This window comes from Stomoxys calcitrans, chromosome 1 (assembly GCF_963082655.1).
Source record: "Stomoxys calcitrans chromosome 1, idStoCalc2.1, whole genome shotgun sequence".
NCBI classification, from domain to species: Eukaryota; Metazoa; Arthropoda; class Insecta; order Diptera; family Muscidae; genus Stomoxys; species Stomoxys calcitrans.
Window position 1 is genome coordinate 160712762 of NC_081552.1, and position 22979 is coordinate 160735740.

A 22979-nucleotide genomic window follows, 5' to 3' on the forward strand; every position below is an offset into this window, starting at 1 on the left:
GCGACTAAAATGGGGTGCGTCCACAGGGATCTGGGTCTGAGTCGAGTGGGTCTAGCCGGGCAGTTAAACAGGTGACGTGTATCGTGCGGTCCCTGGTTACAATCGGGACATACATCTTGCACGTCGGCATCAATCCTAGCTCTGTAGGAATTGAGGCGGCTGCATCTGCCGGAACGTAATTGAGCCAGAACCACTCTGGCTTGCCGGGGGAGGTCGATTTCTTCGGGTGCAATGGGTGGCGGTCGTTCCCCAAGGACTACATTCACCCGGTAGCCAATTAGCGCGTCTGCTACCGTGACTGCATGAATGTTGTTCAGACCCGCTTGATATGCCGCTTGATCTAGAGGTTCTCTCTTGTAGCGCTGAACCTCACGCTCTAGATCGTGTAGATCTACCTTAAGGCTTCTGGGCGGTGGGTATCTATCCACAAGATGATGATTTGGATGGTTTCTGCGATAACAGCCCAAAAGGTATTGCTTAGAGAGCATGTAGTTATGTCTTCGCACTGGTATGATCTTTGTCTCCTGATGGAGGTGGTCCACATGAGACAGCCCGTCGCAGTTCGGAGGGCGGCATTCTGACAGATCTGAATATTATTCCACTGCGTGTCACAAAGTTGAAGAGACCACAGTGGCGCTGCATAACTTACCACAGACCGGCCAATTGCTTTGTAAGTGGTCAACAAGTTTTCTTTGTCTGCACCCCAAGTGCTGCCGGCAAGTGACTTGAGGACCTTGTTTCTACTTTTGACTTTATTGCAGATTGCTGTGGCATGTGAGGAGATTGTGTAAGAGCTGTCAAATGTGACGCCAAGTATTTTGGGACACTTGATGGTCGGAATCATTTCTCCATCGACCATAACAGTCAGCTCAGTATTCACCTCACGCGTATTTGTAGTGAACAGTGTGGCGGAAGATTTGGTGGCGGATATCTTCAGATTTCTTGCAGCGAAATATGAGGCAAGCTCGTTGAGGTAGACGTTTAACCTTTCGCAGATGTCAACAATGGGTGGGGGCCTGATGCCATGATCGTACAATCGTCCGCATATGATACGATCTCTATGCCGTCTGGAGGAGGTGGGATGGAGGATAGGTAGAGGTTAAACAGTGCCGGAGATATCACCCCACCTTGGGGAACTCCCTGTTTCACTCTACGGTGTTTCGACTTCTTATCCCTTAATTCCACAAATGACTGGCGACCACACAGATAATTCGCGACCCATCGTTTCAGGCCTGGCTGGATGGACGTGTTGGCGATGTCCTTCGATTGGTCCAGTGCCACGAGGACCGTCCTATCACATGGCCTGGGCTGATTGAAGCCACGGCAAATGTGTGTGGTGATGGCATGCAAAGCTGTTTTTGTGCAGTGCAGTATCCGAAATCCATGTTGATGCTCGGCGAATGGAAATTCTCCTACGAGGCTCGGGAGGAGTAATCCTCAAGCGTCTTTGCCACTGGCGACAGATGGGAGATCGGTCTGTACGACTCCCCCAAACTTGGGTCTTTTCAAGGCTTCAGTAGCGGGATCACTCTGCCCATTTTCCAGACATCGGGAACTATAAGAGTGTTCAATGACAGGTTGAGGACAGTGGTAAGGTACTCAACTCCAGGTGAATCCAGATTCTTCAACATCAATGTAGAGATTCCGTTGGGGCTCAACACCTTAGAAGATTTGGCGCCACGGAGGACATTCGTAACTTCGTCCACGGTAAATTGTGATGGCTGTTCATCGGCATGGAGACCACGAATACGGCGAATGGCTCTCCTCCTTGCCCTGTCTCTCTCAGGATGCACAATAAATTGACGGTTGAACAACCTGGCGCATCTCTTCGGATCAGTCACGGTTATCTCGCCAAAAGTGACTGAGGTCCTGTCATCCCGTCTACCGGGGTTCGAGAGTGACTTAACAGTGGCCCACAGTTTGCCTACACCGTTGCCTAAGTTACATTGCTCCAAGTGTTCCAGCCACAAATTCCGTTTATGTTCGTTGACTACCCTGTTTATTTCCAGATTCAGCTCGCTAATTCTGGGGTTAGCGGGGTCCATAGCACGAATCCCATCACGCTCGTCTGCCACAACTGCTTGCGCTGGGAAATTGGGTCGCACTTGGGGTATTCGACCGGCTGGTATAAAGTGAGTGGCTGCTGCGTTAATGATGTCTCGGAATTTCTTCTCGGCCACAAGCACATCAGAGGCCAGTCCAATCGGCCTTCTTATAATTGATGAACGTCCGGCGCTCAGAGGTTATGAAGTCGGGTGGTCGGTCGATGGTGAGAATTATGGGGAGGTAGTCTGACCCCAAAGATATGAGTCTTGCCAGGATACGTAACTCAGGAGATCAGGGGATGCAATTGAGATGTCTGGCGAGCTGCTGCACCTCCTCGTAATCCTAGTGGGGGCATCCTCATTCACCGTACAAAATGTGGAGCTATCTATCTGCTCTGCCAAAGCTATGCCACGCTGGTCGTTTCCTAGGGGAGAATGCCATGACGTGTGACTGCTACACCCATAAATTCCATGTAGGGGTCACTAGCGTCAAGCGCAGGCGAGATAGGTCCATACTGCACGGAATGGTGTATAACGAAGGCCAATCCCCCACCTCCATTCCTTAAGCGATCCTTACGTAGCACATTGTAACCGTGACAACTGTGCAAGCTGCAGGTGTTGATCAGCTTTGTCTCCTGGATCGCTGCGACCAATATGCTCTTCCGACTCATAAAGTCAACGATCTCATCGATCTTGCCACGCAGTCCGTTGCAGTTTAACTGCAAGAACGATACACTTCCCGGCACTGGCCTGGCAATATTAGGGCTGGGATGCTGCCGTTGCGTAAATTGCCGCACGGAAGAGGACGGAGGGTCACATAGTCCGACGACGAGGACGAAGGCACTGAGGCGGCAGCCCTTGCTGATGAGGATTCCATCGGGTCAATCCGGTGCGTACAACCGGCTGCCATGGGATTGTTTTTTAATAATGTGCTTTACAATAGCGAAATAACAGGCAAATTGGTCGCAAATTGCTAATTTCAAAAGAATAACGAGTTTTAGGTATAGGAAAATTTTGCCGGTATGCAGTCCAGTCCAACAGATGAAAACTTTACCATCTTTAAAGCTCTCCAAACATCATATTCATAAACACAATAAAACGACAATTGATTACTACCACTGTTGATCCCAAAATCGGGAACGGGTGCCTCAGCTAAGCTAGCAAAACCACTGTCTATAAAAAGTCATTAACTTTATAAACATCAACCTTCGAATTTTTTTAGTTATCATCAAAACAGCCAATCGATTATAGTTTTCTCCATACATCGGTATTGTCATGTTTCCAAGTAGCCTACAACTATACTTTCCCCTTTCACTTCTCAATATGGACATATGAGTACTAGTTACCGAACTATTGATGTTGAGTATTAAATTCGTACTGATCATTTATTGAAAATTTATAAACTACAATAATTCTTATCCTAATTAAAAAAAAGACAACTATATAACTTAAACTAGCTCTTTCTCTTTCAATCTTAAACCTAAACTGACCAATCGAAATACGCCACGAAACATAACCAAATATTCTACAACCGCAGACCAACCAGCCTAAGCCACGATCCTAAACAAACATTAGATAGCATTATCATGGTCTTCAAATGAGTGGAAAATTCCATTCACACAGTTTTTACTTCCTTATCACAACTCAATTTTAATTACCCTGACAATCTGTATCTGCTCGATGCATCAATGTTTGCTATCCCAAATCATAAAATACCATTGACGCTCATAGATTTATTTTAGGTTACATTTTTAGAGAATCAACAAAAGCCTGTTCCATGAACATTTTCCCGGGGCCTAAAAACTAAATATTATACCATTTCTGTTGGCTGATGAGGAGTGAAATCTATCTTAACGATATTTTGCTTGCGCTTACATTTACATTTCAAATATAAGTAAATAGTACTACATATAATCAAAATAGTCAATATTATACATAGTGATAAATGACCGCTGACATGATGAAAGTTTAGTCCTCTTATAAGCAACTTCTCCTTTTTTAGTTCCTTGATCTGGTTCTTCAAAAGCTCAATCTCTTTTCCGTGGTCAATGGTCATTGGCCCCAATGCGCTCATATTCCATCTGGTCATACTCTCCACATCGGTATACAAGCTCAACTTCATCTCCATATTATTTTCTGATGTGAATTGAATTGGAGCATGTATCACTCCACCCTTCATTCGAAGAACACATCCGGGCTCCACCTTCATGATACCCTGCAATGGCATCTTCAGCAGCCTCTGAGCGTCTGGTTTACACTGCACGTGAGCGGTTGTCTCGTTGAACATCTTGAACAACCAATGGTTTCGTTGATGTAATTGCACCCAGAAAATTTCAATACTCGTAGGCGCAAATTGGCACTGATGACGCGCAAGAGGTTTCACTGATGAAATTTCGCAAGAATTATCATTCGCATCTATCCAGGGCCATCCACCATCACAAACGTATTCTTCCTCAGACATTTTCTGACAACTGCTTAACTCCAACTCGGACATCAAATGATAGGCATCCATATTAAAATTATATAAAATGAACTGCTCTCTTGCAACGACTATCTGTTTCATGCCATTATACATATACAACAGGCACAGGTATTACCCTGTGTATTTGGGAGACATGATCGTTGAATAATGGTATTTCTGCAGATATCACCAATTGATTGTCTATTATAAACGCTTTCGCCTTCATTAGCTTATATATGGTGCTTAGCTGATTATGCTTCTTTCCCGGCAGTTTAAGGCTTTCAGGTATATTCTCCAGCATCTGGTGTATTTAATTCTGGAGCTGAATTGGCGTGAGCAATGAGGGATTTAATTTACCATGATTTATATCTATCAGCAATTCGATTATCTTCGCTTGGACCCTCTGGTTCTCACTTATGATTATGTGCAATTCTTTCGTCACCATGAAAAATTTGATGGACTCGCGGTACACCAAATATACCTCCTTCATCGCTTCCGTCATGTTGTTCACCCGTTCTGTTATACTTTTGAAGTTGCTGTTTACTTCTTCCGTCGTTTTGCGAATGACATTCACTGACGATTCCAGAATAGACGTCTGTTTTTGCACAAGGTATTTCAGGTCATGCTGATTTCCCAATAGTTTCCTCATGTTTTCTTCTACAACTTTCCTGTCATCAGCATCCATCGTACCAAAGAGGATGTGCTGTAGCGAGCCAATAAACTCTAAGGGTGCTCTCTTGGATCTAGCCACATCATCATGAAACAAATATCGATTAGTGTATATCATCTCCTTCACTATCTGCTCCATCTCGTCCAGTACATGACCACAGTGGTCTTCAAAGGTCATCAATTTTCCACATGTATTTCTCATATCCACCAGCAATCGTTCGGATTTGCTAATTACCTCAAAGAACGGATCAAGCTTGAAATAGATTAGCAGATTCCATGAAGACGCTACTACATCCACAGTTCCCAAGTGATCCAGGTAAATTGCAGTAGAATTGCTTATCTCAGAGATTGAACCTCCAGTTGTAGCCACTGCTCCAATCTGACTTGTGGCAGCAAGTAGCAGCATTACTAATACACTAAAAACATGCTTGTTTGCCGACTGCGTATTCCTCAATCCTGCTTTTGTTGTTTGTGGCGACACTTCTTCCACCTCTTCATCCGAAGCTCTTATTAATGGACAGAGTTTCTGGACAGGGCGTTTTAATATGCAATCTTGCAACTTCAATGACACAACTCGAACTCTCCCATCCTTGCCCGGATGAGTCTCAATGATTCGTCCCATAGGCCATTTCGCTGGATGTGTCAATTCGTTTTTAATGATGACTACATCTCCATTCGCCAAATTCACCTCTGGCCGGTTCCACCTTCTTCGCTGCTGCAACGTTGAAAGATATTCCTCTTTCCATCGATTCCAGAAATCTCTTCTCATCTTCTGTATCAGCTTCCACTTGTTGAGAGATCCTACCACTTCGTTGACATACTCCGGTACATCCGTCGTCTGCCTCCCAATCAGAAAATGACTCGGTGACAAAAAATCAAGAGATTCCACTTCTTCATTATCCATATACACCAATGGCCTTGAGTTTAAAACCGCTTCGATTTGGCACAGCAATGTGGCCATTTCCTCGTAACTTAATCTGGTCTCGCCAATAACACGTCTCAGATGATGCTTCACAGATTTCACGCCAGACTCCCAAATCCCTCCTTGATGAGGGGCTGCCGGGGGGATAAAATGCCACTCCACACCTTCCTCCGCCAGCACTGGCATCACGTCTCGATTTCTTTGAATAACAGCTTTGTAGTCCGCATCAAGTCTATTTTTCGCTCCAACAAAATTTGTCCCATTGTCGCTGTACATTTTAGCACTCTTTCCTCTTCTGGAAAAGAACCGTTTCAAGGCTGCCAAAAATGCTGATGTGGACAAATCGCTCACAGCTTCCAGATGAATTGCTTTTGTTGACATGCAGACAAATATAGCAATGTATCCTTTAAAACACTTTTGTCCTCTGTTTCTGGAGCACTTCATCCATATAGGTCCAGCGTAGTCCACTCCTGTATATAAGAAAGGTTGCATCGCTGTAACCCTCGAATCTGGCAAGTTACCCATTATCTGCTTCGCTGTCTCTTGTTTGTACCGTATACATCTTGGACACGATCGTATACACTTTTTTATCGCTGCTTTCAAGCCAATAATCCAATATTTGCGTTTTGTGGATGTTTCAGTCAATCTGTTTCCTCCATGTAAAGTTGCCAGATGAAACGATCGCACTATTGCGGCTGTCAGATTCGATTTATTCAATACAATTGGATGTTTTTGATTGAAGGACATATTTGCATTTTGCAGTCGACCACCAACTCGAAGTATGCCTCTTCTGTCTAAGAAAGGATGTAGTCCCACTATACGGCTGCCTCGATCAATTAAAGATCCTCTTTTTAAAGATATAATTTCTTTAGAAAACATAACTTGCTGATGACGTGATAGTATATGTTCTTCAGCTTCTATAAGTTCATGGACAGCTAAACCACCAGAAATTTTGATTTTATTCCTCGTCCTCTCAATAAATCGAATGACGTATGCCACTACACGCCGCATTTTAGAAAACCTGGAGTATCTCGTCATTATATCATCCAAAAAATTTACTTCTGTTGTTACCATCGTCGATGCTATCACTGCAGTCCTCTGTGGTTGTTCAGGCCAATGACTTGAAGGCTCCCGCAACCATTCAGGACCATTCCACCATAGCTTATAGTCCATTAGCCGATGTGGTTGAATACCTCTTGATGCAATATCTGCTGGATTTTCCTTTGTGCCAACATATCTCCATGTTGCTGTTGGTACAAGCACATTTGTATCCTGCACCTTATTCTTAATGAATTTGTCCTTGCTACGATTATTTTGGATCCACCCCAGTGTGATTGTTGAATCAGTCCATGCAAACACGTTCGTCTCTCTTCCTATGATTTTCTCTGCCCTATTCAACAATCTCGCCAACAGATGTGCACCACACAGCTCCAATTTTGGCAGCGTCTTTTTATTTTTGATTGGGTTGACCTTACTTTTGGCAGTTAGTAAAGTCACCCTCATTTCACATTTAATGAATATTACTGCGGAATATGCTTTCTCGGACGCGTCTGAAAAGCCATGATGCTCGAACTTTGTAGTTGTCGATGTACCCAGCCATCTAGGGATTTTTATTTTATGAAGAGAATCCAAATGATTTGCGAATTCTAGCCATTGCGTCAAAATTTCCTCGGGTATCGTCTCATCCCAATCTATATTTAACAGCCACAGCTTCTGAACGATCAATTTTGCTACCACCGTTATTGGTGATAACCATCCCAATGGGTCGAAAATTCTAGCTACCAATGACAGTACTTTTCTCTTTGTCATTTGTGAAGGATTACTAAAGCTGACGTTGAATCGAAAGTGGTCCATATTGGGATCCCACCCAACACCCAAGGTTTTTATGGACTCGTCGTCTTTAATCGATATAACTTCATTGCGTCCTCGATTTTCTACAATTTCCGTAATTTTAGGGTCATTTGAAATCCATTTTCTCAAATGAAAATTAAACTTCTGCAGCTGCTGTGCCACTGATTGCAGAATATGTTGACTTCTCTTTACAGTATCAGCTCCAGTCATGAGGTCATCCATATAAAAATCTTCTTTTATAATATTTTTCACCATCTCCTCTTTGCAGTAATCACCTATCATGAATAGTGACCTTACTGCCAGAAACGGCGCCGCTGATGTGCCATATGTTACTGTTGTTAAACGATATTGCTTTATTGGTTCCGCTCTGTTCTCTCTCCAAAGTATGTATTGATATTCTTGATCTTCTGGCCTCACTACAATCTGCCGATACATCTTTTCCACGTCTCCTGTCAATACGTACTTCCATAAACGCCATTTCAACATTATATCAAATATATCGCGTTGAAGTTTAGGTCCAGTGTGCATTATGTCATTCAAACTTCTTTGATTCGATGTTTTCGCTGATGCATCAAACACCACTCGCACTTTCGTTGTTCGGCTATCTTCTCTGATCACTGCTTGATGCGGTAAGTAATATTTTCCTTTCATCTCCATCGGTACTTGCACCATATGACCCAGTTCCCGATACTCTCGCATGAAGGTTATATATTCAGCTTTTAGTGATGGATATTTCTCCAACTTCTTTTCACCATTCAAAAACCTGGCCATTGCTTGCGGTTTGGATTCGCCTAGTTCCATATCAGCCTTAAAAGGTAATGACACCATCAATCGACCATCATCTCGAATAACGGTCGATTTTTCAAAATTCTGCATGCACCACTGGTCATCATTTGTACACTGATCTTCTGCTTCCACTTCCTCTACTTCCCAAAAACGTTCAAGGTTCGTCGCAGCCACCTGCACTTTTTCCACTTTGCTTATTCCATTGGATAGAGCTCCAGATACTATCCAACCAAGTTTCGTTTGTTGTGAGAACGGACCGCTTACTCTCTTCTGCCCTTTTTCCATTATGTCGGCGTAAATGTCTCCACCGATTATTAGATCAATGCGATCGGATTTATTGAAGAATGGATCAGCCAACATACAGTTTCGCCATTGCTTCATATCTATGTCGAAGGATTTACCTGGCTGCTGGCTCATTATCGTAGGTAGTACCATCGCCTGTGAATTGAATACATGTTTGCTAAGAAATCTTGTACTTGTACCACTTTGTACTTCGACACACCAACCAAAGTACCACCCAAGCCGCGTATTTCCGTTTTTTCTTTTATCCTTGGCAATCCCAAAATCTGCGAAGCTTCTTCCGAAATTGATGTTATCTGTGACCCTTGATCTATCATTGCCCGTAGCAACTCAAATTCTCCCGTCGCTGCCCGTACTTTTACCAATGCTGTTGCCAATAAAACTTGTTGTTGTTTTCTCTCAATTACCATAGATGATGTGGGATTAACTTGCTGATTAACGCTTCTTTGGTCACCATTGTGAAGATAATGATGGTGATTACCTCCACATTTGTTGCAGCGCACAACACTATTGCATTTTCTGTCTGTCCTGTGTAAAAGACAAACGAAACAAATTTTTTTCGCAGCTACCGCAGGCTTTCTCTCTGCCGGTGTCATTGCCAACATCTTCCTGCATTCTATCACCCGTGCCCACTTTTCTCACAAAAGTAGCAAAATTTGGTTGACATATTATTTTTGTTTCCATAAATTCTCTTCACGTTCACTTCCTGCTCTCCCGCCGCTTCCAACGCAAGGTATTGTTGTTGCAAAAATTCTAAGACATCATCCAAAGTTTGAATTTCTCTCGGCTTCCTTACTTGTTGCTCATATAGCCGCAACCCATCCTTATCAAACTTTCTCACAATTATTCTGGCAATAAATGGTTCAGCATCCTTTGTAGACACATTCATGCCCCTCAACGCCATTACACAGTTTTTGGTAGTGTCAAGCATGCGTCTTATACTTGCCGCTGAATCGCTATTCATTACTGGTTGGTCCAGAATCTTATCACACAAATTCGTGAACATCAATCTCCTATTCTCGTACCTTTTCTTCAATAATTCAAAGGCAGCTTCATAATTGGAGTCGGTTATTTTTAAATGCTGAATTAGTTGAGCTGCGTCTCCTTTAATGGCTGCCTTCAGCCTGTATAATTTCTCTACTTCGGAAAAATGAGGCGAATTATGCACCAAATTTTTAAATAAGTCATGGAATGACTCCCAGTCCTCAATTTTGCCGCTGAACTCGGGTATCCTCACTTCGCTTAACCTGATGTTGCTGCGGATTTCTTTTCCCTCTGCTTTCTCCATTTTTTGCTCTCCAACGACTTTCCGTCGAATACTAAGTCTTTCCGTCATCTCCTCGTATTGTTCAAAGACTTCCTCGTCTATTTCATTCGTTGCCAGCAACTTGTCATAAAATCCATTCAACTGCCGCAAACTATCTTCGATATCTCTCTCATCGACTTCACCACTTTCCAATCTCTTCTCTATTCTTTCGATTTTTTGGAAAAAATATTTCCTTATTGACGGCTTCTCCTGTAGCATTGCCGCTTTTCCAACTGCTGCTTCCTCCCTGCTCCCAAACTCTTCTTTCCTCTCCAACTGCAGTCCCAGATTACTTCCTTCTGCGCCACTGCCATTGTTGCTTTTCTCCTGAACCGTTACCTCCCGACTCCTTATCATCTCCTCAACCTCCTTCACCAGCCCATTCATCATTAATCCGTAAAAATCCTTTACGAAGTAATCATCGCTCTTGGGCTCTATTGTCATCATCACTTCATGATTACTCTTCAATTTCTTGACTGAATCATGATAATTTCTCTCCAATTGATCGAACCCTGCTCTGGTCAGCCGTTCTTCACTCAACTTATTTTTTATTTTCACCATACTTTCGGCTAAATTCTTCTGCGCTTCCACGAATTTCTCCATATTAGCCATTGTGTTTTTTTTTTATCAACACGTACACAACACTAAACTTTTTCTTTTCAAACTCTCCCGAATTCTCCCGACTTTAATCCGTTACTGATTCTTTTATTATCGAAGGACCAATAATAGTTACCGAACTATTGATGTTGAGTATTAAATTCGTACTGATCATTTATTGAAAATTTATAAACTACAATAATTCTTATCCTAATTAAAAAAAAGACAACTATATAACTTAAACTAGCTCTTTCTCTTTCAATCTTAAACCTAAACTGACCAATCGAAATACGCCACGAAACATAACCAAATATTCTACAACCGCAGACCAACCAGCCTAAGCCACGATCCTAAACAAACATTAGATAGCATTATCATGGTCTTCAAATGAGTGGAAAATTCCATTCACACAGTTTTTACTTCCTTATCACAACTCAATTTTAATTACCCTGACAATCTGTATCTGCTCGATGCATCAATGTTTGCTATCCCAAATCATAAAATACCATTGACGCTCATAGATTTATTTTAGGTTACATTTTTAGAGAATCAACAAAAGCCTGTTCCATGAACAAGTACAATAGATTCTCCAAATCACATCAGTTCTTCTATGTAAATACACTTTATAAGCTAGATCTCTCAGAGACCTTACATATAAAAGGGCGTCAGAGGACATCCACGGTTCCTTTGAATCTACAACAAAAGTGAATAAAACACATATGACTTCATTAAGGAAATTCAGTTGCATATTAACATCGGATGTAGAAAACACAGGTTCAAAATTCACATCAATAACGTAGCCAAAAAATCCATTACGATCTAACCTACTATAATCACGATCTTCAACATATTCCTCACAGTGTTCGACAGGCAATCCAACAGAGGCTTATATCAGCGAAAGATGTGCGATCGAAGGACATTGGACTTGAAAAAGAGACCTGCAATCAAGATAGATTACTCATCATTCAATAATCAATTAAAGATATTGTACGTTGGACAATATCAAAAAAAAAGTACAAGTGTTATGAACAATGCTAAGACCCAAACGAATTGCAATGTTTCTAGCCATTGCAGCAGTATTTGCACCAAAGAGATTAAAGTTTAAGTCTCCTACAACAACAACATTAGCATAATTTGCAAATAATTCAGCGAATAAATTTATGTTTCCATCAGGTAGATTAACAACACCGAAGAGAATTTTTGAGGGAACTGATGAAATTTCTATAAAAATAGATTCACATTCTCCCATATGTTGGGCTTAAAAATAATTTTATACTTAAGTCTCTCAAGGCTGGTACTAGGTTTTTTTTTGGGAAAAAATGTCCCTTAATCGTTCTTTCAGTGGTTTGACAAGGTTACAACATTTGATTTTTTTTGGGTTTCTTTGGCCAAAATGTTGCCATTTAAATATAAATATTAATAATATGGCACTTACCAATTTATCAGCTGCTTACGTACATGCTTACACACAAATGTAAGTGTGTCAACCAAAACCCACCCCTTCGAAATTAATAAATATTGGGTTGCCCAAAAAGTAATTGCGGATTTTTTAAAAGAAAGTAAATGCATTTTTATAAAACTTAGAATGAACTTTAATCAAATATACTTTTTTTACACTTTTTTCTAAAGCAATTTAAATGTAACAGCTGATAACTGACAGAAGAAAGAATGCAATGACAGAGTCACAAGCTGTGAAAAAATTTGTCAACCCGACTATAAGAAAAATTCGCAATTACTTTTTGGGCAACCCAATAATGAAACAAAACTATTTAAAGAGAAACACATTCAGCTTTTATTTCTAATAATAATTAGATTTTATAGTATTTTTTATAGTATGTATTAGTTAAACAAGCACAACTTTCCAAAAGCCTCTGCCAGCATCTTCCACTTGTATAAAAATAATGTTGTTGTAATAACAAGACCAAAAGAACAACACTTTATTTCACAATTGTTATAACTTCGTACAGATGTATTACAATTGCTTTTCATGAAAGAAACATTTATTTTTTATTTATTTTAGAAGTATATTTATTTATATTTTTATAAAAATATTTTTTATACAAATAATATTTTTTTCCACCCCGAGTAAATACATGTAGCAAGATCACAAACACTAACATACACTTAGTTACAATTAGAAGTTTGGCGATCGAGTTTATTTTACGTAAGAAAACGACTTGTTGCGCAGTGACAGAGGTTGTGCTCTTTTTAAGCGTCGTGAAATGTAAATTTCCCTTAGATGAAAAAACAATTATAGCGAAGTGAACATTTTTCATCAATATTTTCCGCTCATTTTTTTATATGGAGTTTCACCATGAAAACAGAATATAGTAGCAACCTTTAGATATAAAAAGACCCCCTCCACCACCCCTACTATAAGGCCTACCATTTCTAACAAACGAATATTCAAGAACAGATACAGATTTATTGGGTTGCCCAAAAAGTAGTTGCGGATTTTTTAAAAGAAAGTAAATGCATTTTTAATAAAACTTAGAATGAACTTTAATCAAATATACTTTTTTAACACTTTTTTTCTAAAGCAAGCTAAAAGTAACAGCTGATAACTGACAGAAGAAAGAATGCAATTACAGAGTCACAAGCTGTGAAAAAATTTGTCAACGCCGACTATATGAAAAATCCGCAATTACTTTTTGGGCAACCCAATAGTTGAACATGTGGTTAGAGTCATGTATCTGAGACACCAAATATGTTGTTGTTGATGTAGCAGTGTGTAATACACTGAGGCGGCAGCCCTTGCCGATGAAAAACTCCTTCAATCCGGTACGTACAACCGGCTGCAATAGGATTGACACCAAATATGTCAAAACTACTTGCGAATAAAAAATCTTTAAGTTCCACTATCTTAGTGCGGTAGTTAGAGGGCCTTTGACAATTCATGTGGCCAAATGTTAATTTGTTATAAAACCTATCAAAAACTCATTTAAAATACGAAGCATTGCTGACAACAGGAGCAAGGTTAAAATTACCCACCATTATCAAAGACTAAATTACCTATGGGAAACCAAAAAACGCAAAAAAATTTAAACATCTTTAAATTAATCTGGTTCAGAGAATAACTAAAAAACTTAGCAAATAATAAGTTAACAATTCGCGTGGATACAATAATAATAATATGGGTTGCCCAAAAAGTAATTGCGGATTTTTCATATAGTCGGCGTTGACAAATTTTTTCACAGCTTGTGACTCTGTAATTGCATTCTTTCTTCTGTCAGTTATCAGCTGTTACTTTTAGCTTGCTTTAGAAAAAACGTGTAAAAAAAGTATATTTGATTAAAGTTCATTCTATGTTTTATTAAAAATGCATTTACTTTCTTTTTAAAAAATTCGCAATTACTTTTTGGGCAACCCAATACTACTATTCTTATGGTAACGAAAATTTCGCCAGAGGTGCATACCGCCCATTAATAAAAATTCGTCTGCATGCTTTCAGAGTTGCTGTGTTTCTATGGTTTTTAAGTTGTTGCATAGATAAATTATATATAGATTTGTACAACACCACAAATCAAACAAACAATCATAAATCCTATTCATCAAACTGATAGACGTTTTGCCAACACACACAAAGAAATTTTGTATGCGTATGTGTATACGTTTGCGTAAATGAGCAGAGATTATGTGAGAAAGAAGATAACAACAAAGAGAATTCGAATAAAATTCTGACATCTCAATACCGTCAAACCTGGCCGGCAGATGTTCGTGTGAGACCACCTTATTAAATCCGCCTTGGCACATAGATTGATTGGCGGCGCTAGTGAATATGGACAATTTAAGAACATGCCGCAAGCATTTGCATCGTTTGCATATTCTAAATGTGCATTATTTCCTTTCCCGCGGATGAAACTACGGCGTAATGCACCTAAAGGGTGATTTTTTTGAGGTTAGGATTTTCATGCATTAGTATTTGACAGATCACGTGGGATTTCAGACATGGTGTCAAAGAGAAAGATGCTCAGTATGCTTTGACATTTCATCATGAATAGACTTACTAACGAGCAACGCTTGCAAATCATTGAATTTTATTACCAAAATCAGTGTTCGGTTTGAAATGTGTTCAAATTTTGACAAATTTTGTTCAGCGATGAGGCTCATTTCTGGTTGAATGGCTACGTAAATAAACAAAATTGCCGCATTTGGAGTGAAGAGCAACCAGAAGCCGTTCAAGAACTGCCCATGCATCCCGAAAAATGCACTGTTTGGTGTGGTTTGTACGCTGGTGGAATCATTGGACCGTATTTTTTCAAAGATGCTGTTGGACGCAACGTTACGGTGAATGAACACATTTCGAACCGAACACTGATTTTGGTAATAAAATTCAATGATTTGCAAGCGTTGCTCGTTAGTAAGTCTATTCATGATGAAATGTCAAAGCATACTGAGCATCTTTCTCTTTGACACCATGTCTGAAATCCCACGTGATCTGTCAAATACTAATGCATGAAAATCCTAACCTCAAAAAAATCACCCTTTATATAGGGTTTCGGCAGTCGTAGCTTTCAATGTGTGTATTTTTCTTTCATTATTTCTTTTCTTTTTGTTGTAAATTTTTCGGCAGAGCTGCTTGCTTTGAAGAAAAATAAAATAATTACCGACACAAACATTTCTCTGTTATTTCAATCGTCTTTGTTGTTGTACAAATGTGACAACCTTTAAATAACTCAGTCATGCTTCCATTGAATCATCTAAATAGTAATTGGTATGACAGTAATGATTATGCATTGTGGTGCAAAAATAGCGCGAAAAACAGTGACATCCAGTCGATCAAACAAGCTGTCTTTATAGAAGTATACGAATTTTATCAATTAAAGAAATTTAAATTGTCAAACTTTCAAAAAGGCTCGGATTAAGATGTTTTTAAAAAATCAAGCTGGTGATGTAAATTTACCACTTACACCGGAAGAATTTATTGGACCGAATAATGCGGCGTTTTGTAAAACTCTTGAGGACCCCAATGTGTGGTCAACAATTCCGTTGCTAAATTATACACCACTCCATCAGCTTAAAGATTGTTCTATTGTAAGATTTCGTGGCATGATACAGGATATGCTCGATCCAGAGATTTATTTGCAAAGCTACGAAGTGAAGAATTCGGAAGATTCTAAAAAATCTCGAATACAACCAGGAAAATATCGAGATTGTTTAGTGGTTGGAAGTGGCGAGGAAGTTAACTACTATGCTGAGTCAAACGAGCAAGGTGAGCGGCGTGTACTGTTTGTCGTTTCTATACCAGGTATAAATGATTGGGCTAGATGCTACGAAGAAAGTTTGAACAAAAACAATATACCGCAAACAAGTGAACTGCAATCGCTGGAAGCAAGCTGCTCAAAGAAGAGGCCAGTAGCTGAAGAGGAAATGGATGTCGAAAGCACAGAGAATTCTACAATAAACAACACAGTTGACTCGTACAAGCGTCAAAGGGTGGAAGCAGAAGAATCATCTGCAAATGTAGCTTCCAGTTCTAAGCAAGCACCGTGTTTAGGGGCTGATTATTTACTTAACTCCCCCATACCGGATAGACCAAGTAAAGCATGTATGGTAAAAGTTTATACTGATTTCGAATCCTACACTCTAAATACATTAATTGATGTCGTTGGATTTTTGTCTGTGGATCCATCATTAGATGCGTCTACGATGGAAGTTGACTATGATAATGCTAATGAACTACAAGCTCAAAATCCACCTCCATCATTGATACCACGACTGCATGCAATTGCCGTTCTAAAACTACCACACGCTAACCCTTTACTGGATATACGTTTAGGAAGTGTGCAGGCAAATGAAGAATTGGATAACATGAGCATATTATCTGTGCAAAAAGATTTGAGGATGCTTTTAACATTGTGTCTCTTTAATGATGATTTAGCTGCGGAATATTTACTATCTCACCTAATTTCTACGGTTTACAGTCGTTGTGAACTACAAAGTATAGGAAAATTTGCACTTAATATATGTAATTTACCTAAAGATATTGTGGCGGATTACACAAAACAATTATATGGAATATTGGAACAAATTCTGCCTGTAAGCCATTACTTGGCAATGACTTTGGATACTATGAACATAGCCACTTTTGTTCCAAAGTAAGTTAATTTTAATAATCAACAGCTTCTTTGTGAATTGAGTAATACAATACATTATATACCCATTCCAGAAAAGATTACGAAACCAATAAATTGGTATCGGGACTCCTACAACTAGCTCCACACACACATTTAGTGCTCGATGAAACTTGTATGCAACAGGGTAAACTGGAAACAAATGGTGTCTTGGCTATACAGAGTATTGCTAATCTCATCAACAATCAGCAAATCAAATGCAATTTCCAGTATTACGACATTGATTATAATGTCGATATTCCAGTGCTAATATTGAGCGAAGGTCGCAGTATGCTGCCAGTGAGTAAATTCACAGTTAACCAGCTTACATGTTAACACATATATCTATTTTTATTGCACTTATCTTAGAGTGATATATCATTGCCATTGAAAACTGATACCGAATCCAGAGATCTTATAAAGGAAACTTTGAAAGCTGCCAACCATTACCTCAGCCAAAACTCTCGACTAGAGCAGTTCCGTCGATACCTAACAAAGGCAAAAACTTCAGCTTTTGCTTTGAATCCAGATGATACAGAAATGATACAAAATGATTTTGTGGAAATGCGTAAGAGCGACTCAGTCACAAGTGCAGATGACCTACACTCTTTGCTAGTTTTGTCAAGACTTTTAGCCATAGCTCGTGGTAAAGAGGTATTGGATAAGGAATCATGGGAATTGGCTAAGGAAATGGAAGTCAAAAGGCGCCACCGTCTGGCAGCATTACCAAAATCCAATATGAGGACAAGGCAACAGTAACTGGAATTAATTGTTATGTATACATTTTCTGCGAAATACAAAGCATAAAGATATTTGCATAACATTATTAAAACAGGTCTCGCGGAAAGAGTGCCCGATTTTTTCGATAAGGCATAAAAAGGCAATAAAAATTCTTCATTTCATGCATTGCGAAGCCTTAAGGCCAGTAAACAATCACACTATACATAAGAAATACTTTTGTAACATAGATTAAAAAAAAACTACTCAATTCTAAAGAATGAACATTAATGTGTAACAAACTTCTAACCCATTTAATTCTTATCAATTCCAGAAAAAAAATAAACTTCAATAAAATAAGCTAAAAAAATTGATTTTCTGTTGAGTTTAGTTGTAAATTTATGTTCAGGTTAAACTCAACAAACTTTTGTGTATATGTTGAATATCAGTGATTGGAGCAGCTGCTGCGGAAACAGCTCAGAAGATAATGTCCACCAATTTTCCTATACAAAGTCAAGACTCTTTCTTTGTGCGCAATAAAAAAGCTGCCACAAGGCTACTTAAGGATTCGTTTCTACTATATCTTTCCCATATTACCCCGGAGTAGCTTTTTTAATTTTTTGTCGCAACTTATTTTTAGTGGTTTCCGAAATTTATTTCCAAATTTAAATAACATAATTTTTTTAAAAAAAAAAACATTAAATTGTTTTGAAACGTTTTTCCAAATGCTTTTTCGAAATTTTTTATTTAATCTGAATCTTTTTCATTCAATCTGGCAACATGACCCTGTCAAAGTATGTTATATTTTGATACACTTAAATATACCAACGAGAGAGGTGGGTGTATTCCTTAACTACTACTTATCCGAAGCATCATCTTAAAGCCAATAGTATTCTCCTTTTATTTCAAAACTAATGTCATTCGTTTCGTTCACGGCGGAGTCATGGTAAAGTTATGGTTCCCAAATTTGTTTGGCAGGATACAAAGGTAGCACCGAGCGCCGATGCCATCCATTTGTGTCATATTTCACTGCAAGAGATTGAATGATATCTGCCACAAGATCTTCAGCCACATTGTTCATTACAAATACGCGTGAGGTGAATACTGAGCTGAATATGATGGTCGATAGAGAAATTATTCCGACCATCAAGTGTCCCAAAATACTTGGCGTCACATTTGACAGCTTTTACACATTCTCCCCGCATGGCACAGCAATTTGCGATAAGGTCAGAAGTATAAACAAGGTCCACAAGTCACTTGCCGGCGGCACTTGGGGTGCTGACAAAGAAACTTTGTTGACCACGTACAAAGCAATTGGCCGGTCTGTGGTAAGTTATGCAGCGCCAGTCTGGTCTCGTCAGCTCTGCGATACGCAGTGGAACAATATTCAGATCTGTCAGAATGCCGCCCTTCTAACTGGCACGGGCTGTTTCCTCAGTTCTCACCTCCATCAGGAGACGAAGATCCTACCCGTGAAAAGAATAACTATTGGGTTGCCCAAAAAGTAATTGCGGATTTTTTAAAAGAAAGTAAATGCATTTTTAATAAAACTTAGAATGAACTTTAATCAAATATACTTTTTTTACACTTTTTTTCTACAGCAAGCTAAAAGTTACAGCTGATAACTGACAGAAGAAAGAATGCAATTACAGAGTCACAAGCTGTGAAAAAATTTGTCAACGCCGACTATATGAAAAATCCGCAATTACTTTTTGGGCAACCCAATACATGCTGTCTATGCAATACCTTTTGGGCTGTTATTGCAGAGACCATCATCATCTTGTGAATAGGTATCCACCGCCCAGAAGCCTTAAGGTAGATCTACATGATAGTGAGCGTGAGGTTCAGCGCTACAAGAGAGAACTTCTAGATCAAGCGGGTCTAGACAACATTCATGCAGACACGGTAGCAGATGTGGTGAATAGATACCGGGTGAATTTTGTACCTGAAGAAATTGAGCTCCTCCGGTAAACCAGAGTAGTTCTGGCTCAACCGGCAGATGCAGTCGCCTAAGTTTCTACAGAGCAAGGATTGATGCTAACGTGCAGGATGTATGTCCCGATTGTGACCAGGGACCACACGTCACCTGTTTAACTCCCCAGCCAGACCCACTCGTCTTAGACCCAGATCCCTCATCTTAGTCGCATAGTTCTTGGATCTGGACACTCAACAGAATCCAGCAGACGAAAGATGGAACACAACACACCGCTACAACAACAACAACACTTGTTTTATCTTCTTTTACTGCCATATCTTTTATGAAAGAACTTCTCGGGATGGACAGTTTGTATTAAAAAGTTTTATTAAAGGATAAAAAAGAATTCACTAAATTGAAGAATGGTTTTTTACAGACCGAATTTTCTATGCATACGCAAATTATTTATTTTTCACAAACTCCCTAAGTGGAATATACAATGATAGGACGGAAGTTTACACAAAATTAAAAAAGTATATAAAATATTTTCGTGATTTTTCCAACATTTCCAGCTCGAGATCATATTCAATGCCATAGCAAAGAACTTAAAAAAGTTGGGCAAGAGTGTGTTATCATTCAAAACACTTGACAGGCATGGTGGATCGCAATTTCTGATACGTCATGTATCTTGATCAACACTTTTGTCAAATTGATTAAGGAAAAATTTAACTAAATTTCTTTTAAATGCTGAAGGGTTCGCAGCAGCATATTTTAAATTTTGTGGCCTTCATGATACACCATTCCGTGCAGTATGGACCAATCTCACCTGCGCCTGCTGTTCGTGACCTCAACAGTGAGTGTATGGGGATATCAGTACTGCCGATATAGAACTATACAACGTGTACATACTGCCGGTTGGAAGTTGTGACCCAGTTAATGGTCAAGCTTACAAGTCCGAAATAAGTGGGCAACTGTCTGGCAGTCCTCTGGCCGTCACTGTCAAATCGCCTGCATTTCATTCCCCCCTTATTCCGCTACGACCCGGCACCCAAACGATGTGGATTGTGCCATCCTCAGAGAAGGCGTTGATCTCCTTCTTACACTCCAAGACTGCTCGTGACCTTACCGCCCTGGTTGTTATTGCCCTGATGGTCAGTTTACTGTCCAGAAAGATGTTCACACTAGATGTAGTCTCGTTAACACCACACCACCTCACGCAGTCCAAGATCGCCCGGATCTCCGCAGACTGCCGCTGGCAGCTATGCCTCGCACTCGACTTCAAGTGTCGTCTCAGGTATCCGATCGGAAACCTCTTCATTTCCTTCTGCTATGGCCCAAACGATAGGGATAGTTCTCGTGCTCGTGCTCGCGGTAACATCACACCACCTCACGCATTCCGTTGACGCCCATATCTCCGCCTGCAGGCCCGCTTTATGGTCAAGCAGTCTAAAACAGATCTCAGTCCCTGGGTTTGTAGACCCCAGGCCCACTCTGTCCTCTAGCTTTGATCCACCCGTGTAACACGATCTTCCAGATGGCAATACTAGAGTTCCGTCAATTGAAGACAGTGCCGCTGGGTGCAGTGCCTCGCACTCGACCTCAAGTGTCGTCTCAGGTATCCGATCGGAAACCTCTTCCATTTATTCCAGGTTTCCCATCGTCGCCTTGAATATACCGCGATTGTATGAGCTGCTCCTATCTTCAACTCATTTTTCCATCGCCTTAAGAGTCAAGGCCGCAGTGGCTGCCTCGCACTTAATCTGCATGTCTATGGGTCGGATATCTAGAATAGTCTCCAGTGTCCTAGTGGGCGTGGTCCTCATCGCTCCGCCTATGTCAAGACAACATGTTCTTCTAATAGGCTTTCGAATTGGGTATTTTGTTGTGTATTAATAAAGGTTTATCTTCTTACTTCCAATACAAATGAATATAACTGCAAGTGTAGGTCACCTCTTTTTTAATAAACTATTGAAACACAATATAACATTTCTATAATCATATATGTTGTAGCATATTTTATTGAATTACGAATTCATTGACATACATTGAATTCGCATTTGAAATCCATTTTAATTTTTAAAACGTTTTAATAATTTATTATACAGTTTTTATATCAAATAAAAAAATACTGAAGAAAGATGCCATTAATTGATATATTTATTCGTGATGTGTTTATCCATTATCAGTTTAACATAGCGCTAAATCAATTACAAATTTAAGTTTACTATATATACTCTATTTTAAGAACGTGTATTACTAATGATGTTGTATTTTTAATTACGCGATGTTTTTTTGTTTTAATAATTGTTGTAGAATGTGTGGCTAGGTTACAATTATTATAATTTTCTAGTAGTGTAATCGGGATTTTGTAGTATGACAGCATTATTTACACTAGATGTATGCTTAAGTTGAATATATTTTATTTTCCTTATATCCATGTCAGGAGGTCCATTATTTGTTATTTTTATTATTGTGGGCAACACACTTCTTCTTACAGTCATCTGTATGGCTGCGTACTTCTGGCGGCCTTCTTTTGCGGCTTTCTGACTCCTTCTCTTTCCTATGGTAAGAAAAAAAAAAACATTAGTTCTACTTTAGCCGAAACTTCATGTCCATAATTCCACTCGTAGAGTTTCGAAGACAAACAACTATGGAGCCCCTTATGCATAAAAGTGAAAAAATAGCCTAAAACAGAAACAAAAAAGAAATTGATTACTAAAATATAGTATTAAGTGCATTACATTTTTTTCGAAATCAAATCAGTTGAAATATGGAAGATGATTGAAAATAATAATCTTAATCCATTATCGTTCATCATTAAATCTGAACTATGCAGAAACTTAATGGTCCAATTAAATGACAACTATTATTTTATTTTATATTTTTTTTTTATTTAAATTCAAAGTTCTTTTTATTGTATATCAAAATAGATTTATTAAAGTGTTCTAATATTTGAGTACGTGAACAGCGAACAGTTAAATATGTGTTGAAATAAATCACATTCATATATATTTTGAAATAAATGACGGTTCCATCAGAGCAAAATGGCCCCAAATCTAAATTTCGTAACCAAAATGCATGAAATTGGAGTAAGAAAAGAATTCATAAAGGAAACTTCACACAACAAACAACAAAAAACTGTTTAGAGAAAAAAGTGTTTATTTTGGAAAATTGTAAATTAACAGAATTGCATCATTTCCAACTACCAATTCTATTGGAGTAAAAACTTTTACTTCAAAAAGTGGCAACATCCTTTTCCCCCCCTACAATTCCTAATTTCCATTCGCCAACGCAATG

The 22979-nt window shown here is 39.3% G+C and overlaps 2 protein-coding genes and 1 long non-coding RNA gene across 3 annotated transcripts; 1 reads left to right on the forward strand and 2 right to left on the reverse strand.

The window, feature by feature from the left end:
- Positions 1-4816: 4816 nt before the first annotated feature.
- LOC131997155 (uncharacterized) lies at positions 4817-10952 on the reverse strand. Its single transcript, XM_059367628.1, has 3 exons — positions 9658-10952; positions 9241-9562; positions 4817-9172 (listed from the first exon to the last, which is right to left on the reverse strand). The coding sequence occupies exons 1-3, from the start codon at positions 10950-10952 to the stop codon at positions 4817-4819; spliced, it is 5973 nt and encodes a 1990-aa protein (XP_059223611.1).
- A 493-nt stretch (positions 10953-11445) lies between these two features.
- LOC131994041 (uncharacterized) lies at positions 11446-12283 on the reverse strand. Its single transcript, XR_009396391.1, has 2 exons — positions 11762-12283; positions 11446-11630 (listed from the first exon to the last, which is right to left on the reverse strand). It is a non-coding gene; the product is annotated as an uncharacterized LOC131994041 (long non-coding RNA).
- A 3260-nt stretch (positions 12284-15543) lies between these two features.
- On the forward strand, positions 15544-18131 carry LOC106089138 (mini-chromosome maintenance complex-binding protein). Its single transcript, XM_013254915.2, has 3 exons — positions 15544-17035; positions 17107-17350; positions 17420-18131. The coding sequence occupies exons 1-3, from the start codon at positions 15804-15806 to the stop codon at positions 17807-17809; spliced, it is 1866 nt and encodes a 621-aa protein (XP_013110369.2). The 5' UTR covers positions 15544-15803; the 3' UTR covers positions 17810-18131.
- The last annotated feature ends 4848 nt before the right edge of the window (positions 18132-22979 follow it).

Bases quoted from the DNA above. Each gene is read 5' to 3' on its own strand.
- LOC131997155 (XM_059367628.1), bottom strand. From the start codon at position 10,952: ATGGCTAATATGGAGAAATTCGTGGAAGCGCAGAAGAATTTAGCCGAA. The intron at 9,563-9,657 runs GTGATAGAATGC...TCTTTTACACAG, and splicing joins TGTGAGAAAAGTGGGCACGG to GACAGACAGAAAATGCAATA. The intron at 9,173-9,240 runs GTTGGTGTGTCG...TTCAATTCACAG, and splicing joins GCGGCTTGGGTGGTACTTTG to GCGATGGTACTACCTACGAT.
- LOC106089138 (XM_013254915.2), top strand. From the start codon at position 15,804: ATGTTTTTAAAAAATCAAGCTGGTGATGTAAATTTACCACTTACACCG. The intron at 17,036-17,106 runs GTAAGTTAATTT...TACCCATTCCAG, and splicing joins ATAGCCACTTTTGTTCCAAA to AAAAGATTACGAAACCAATA. The intron at 17,351-17,419 runs GTGAGTAAATTC...CACTTATCTTAG, and splicing joins AAGGTCGCAGTATGCTGCCA to AGTGATATATCATTGCCATT.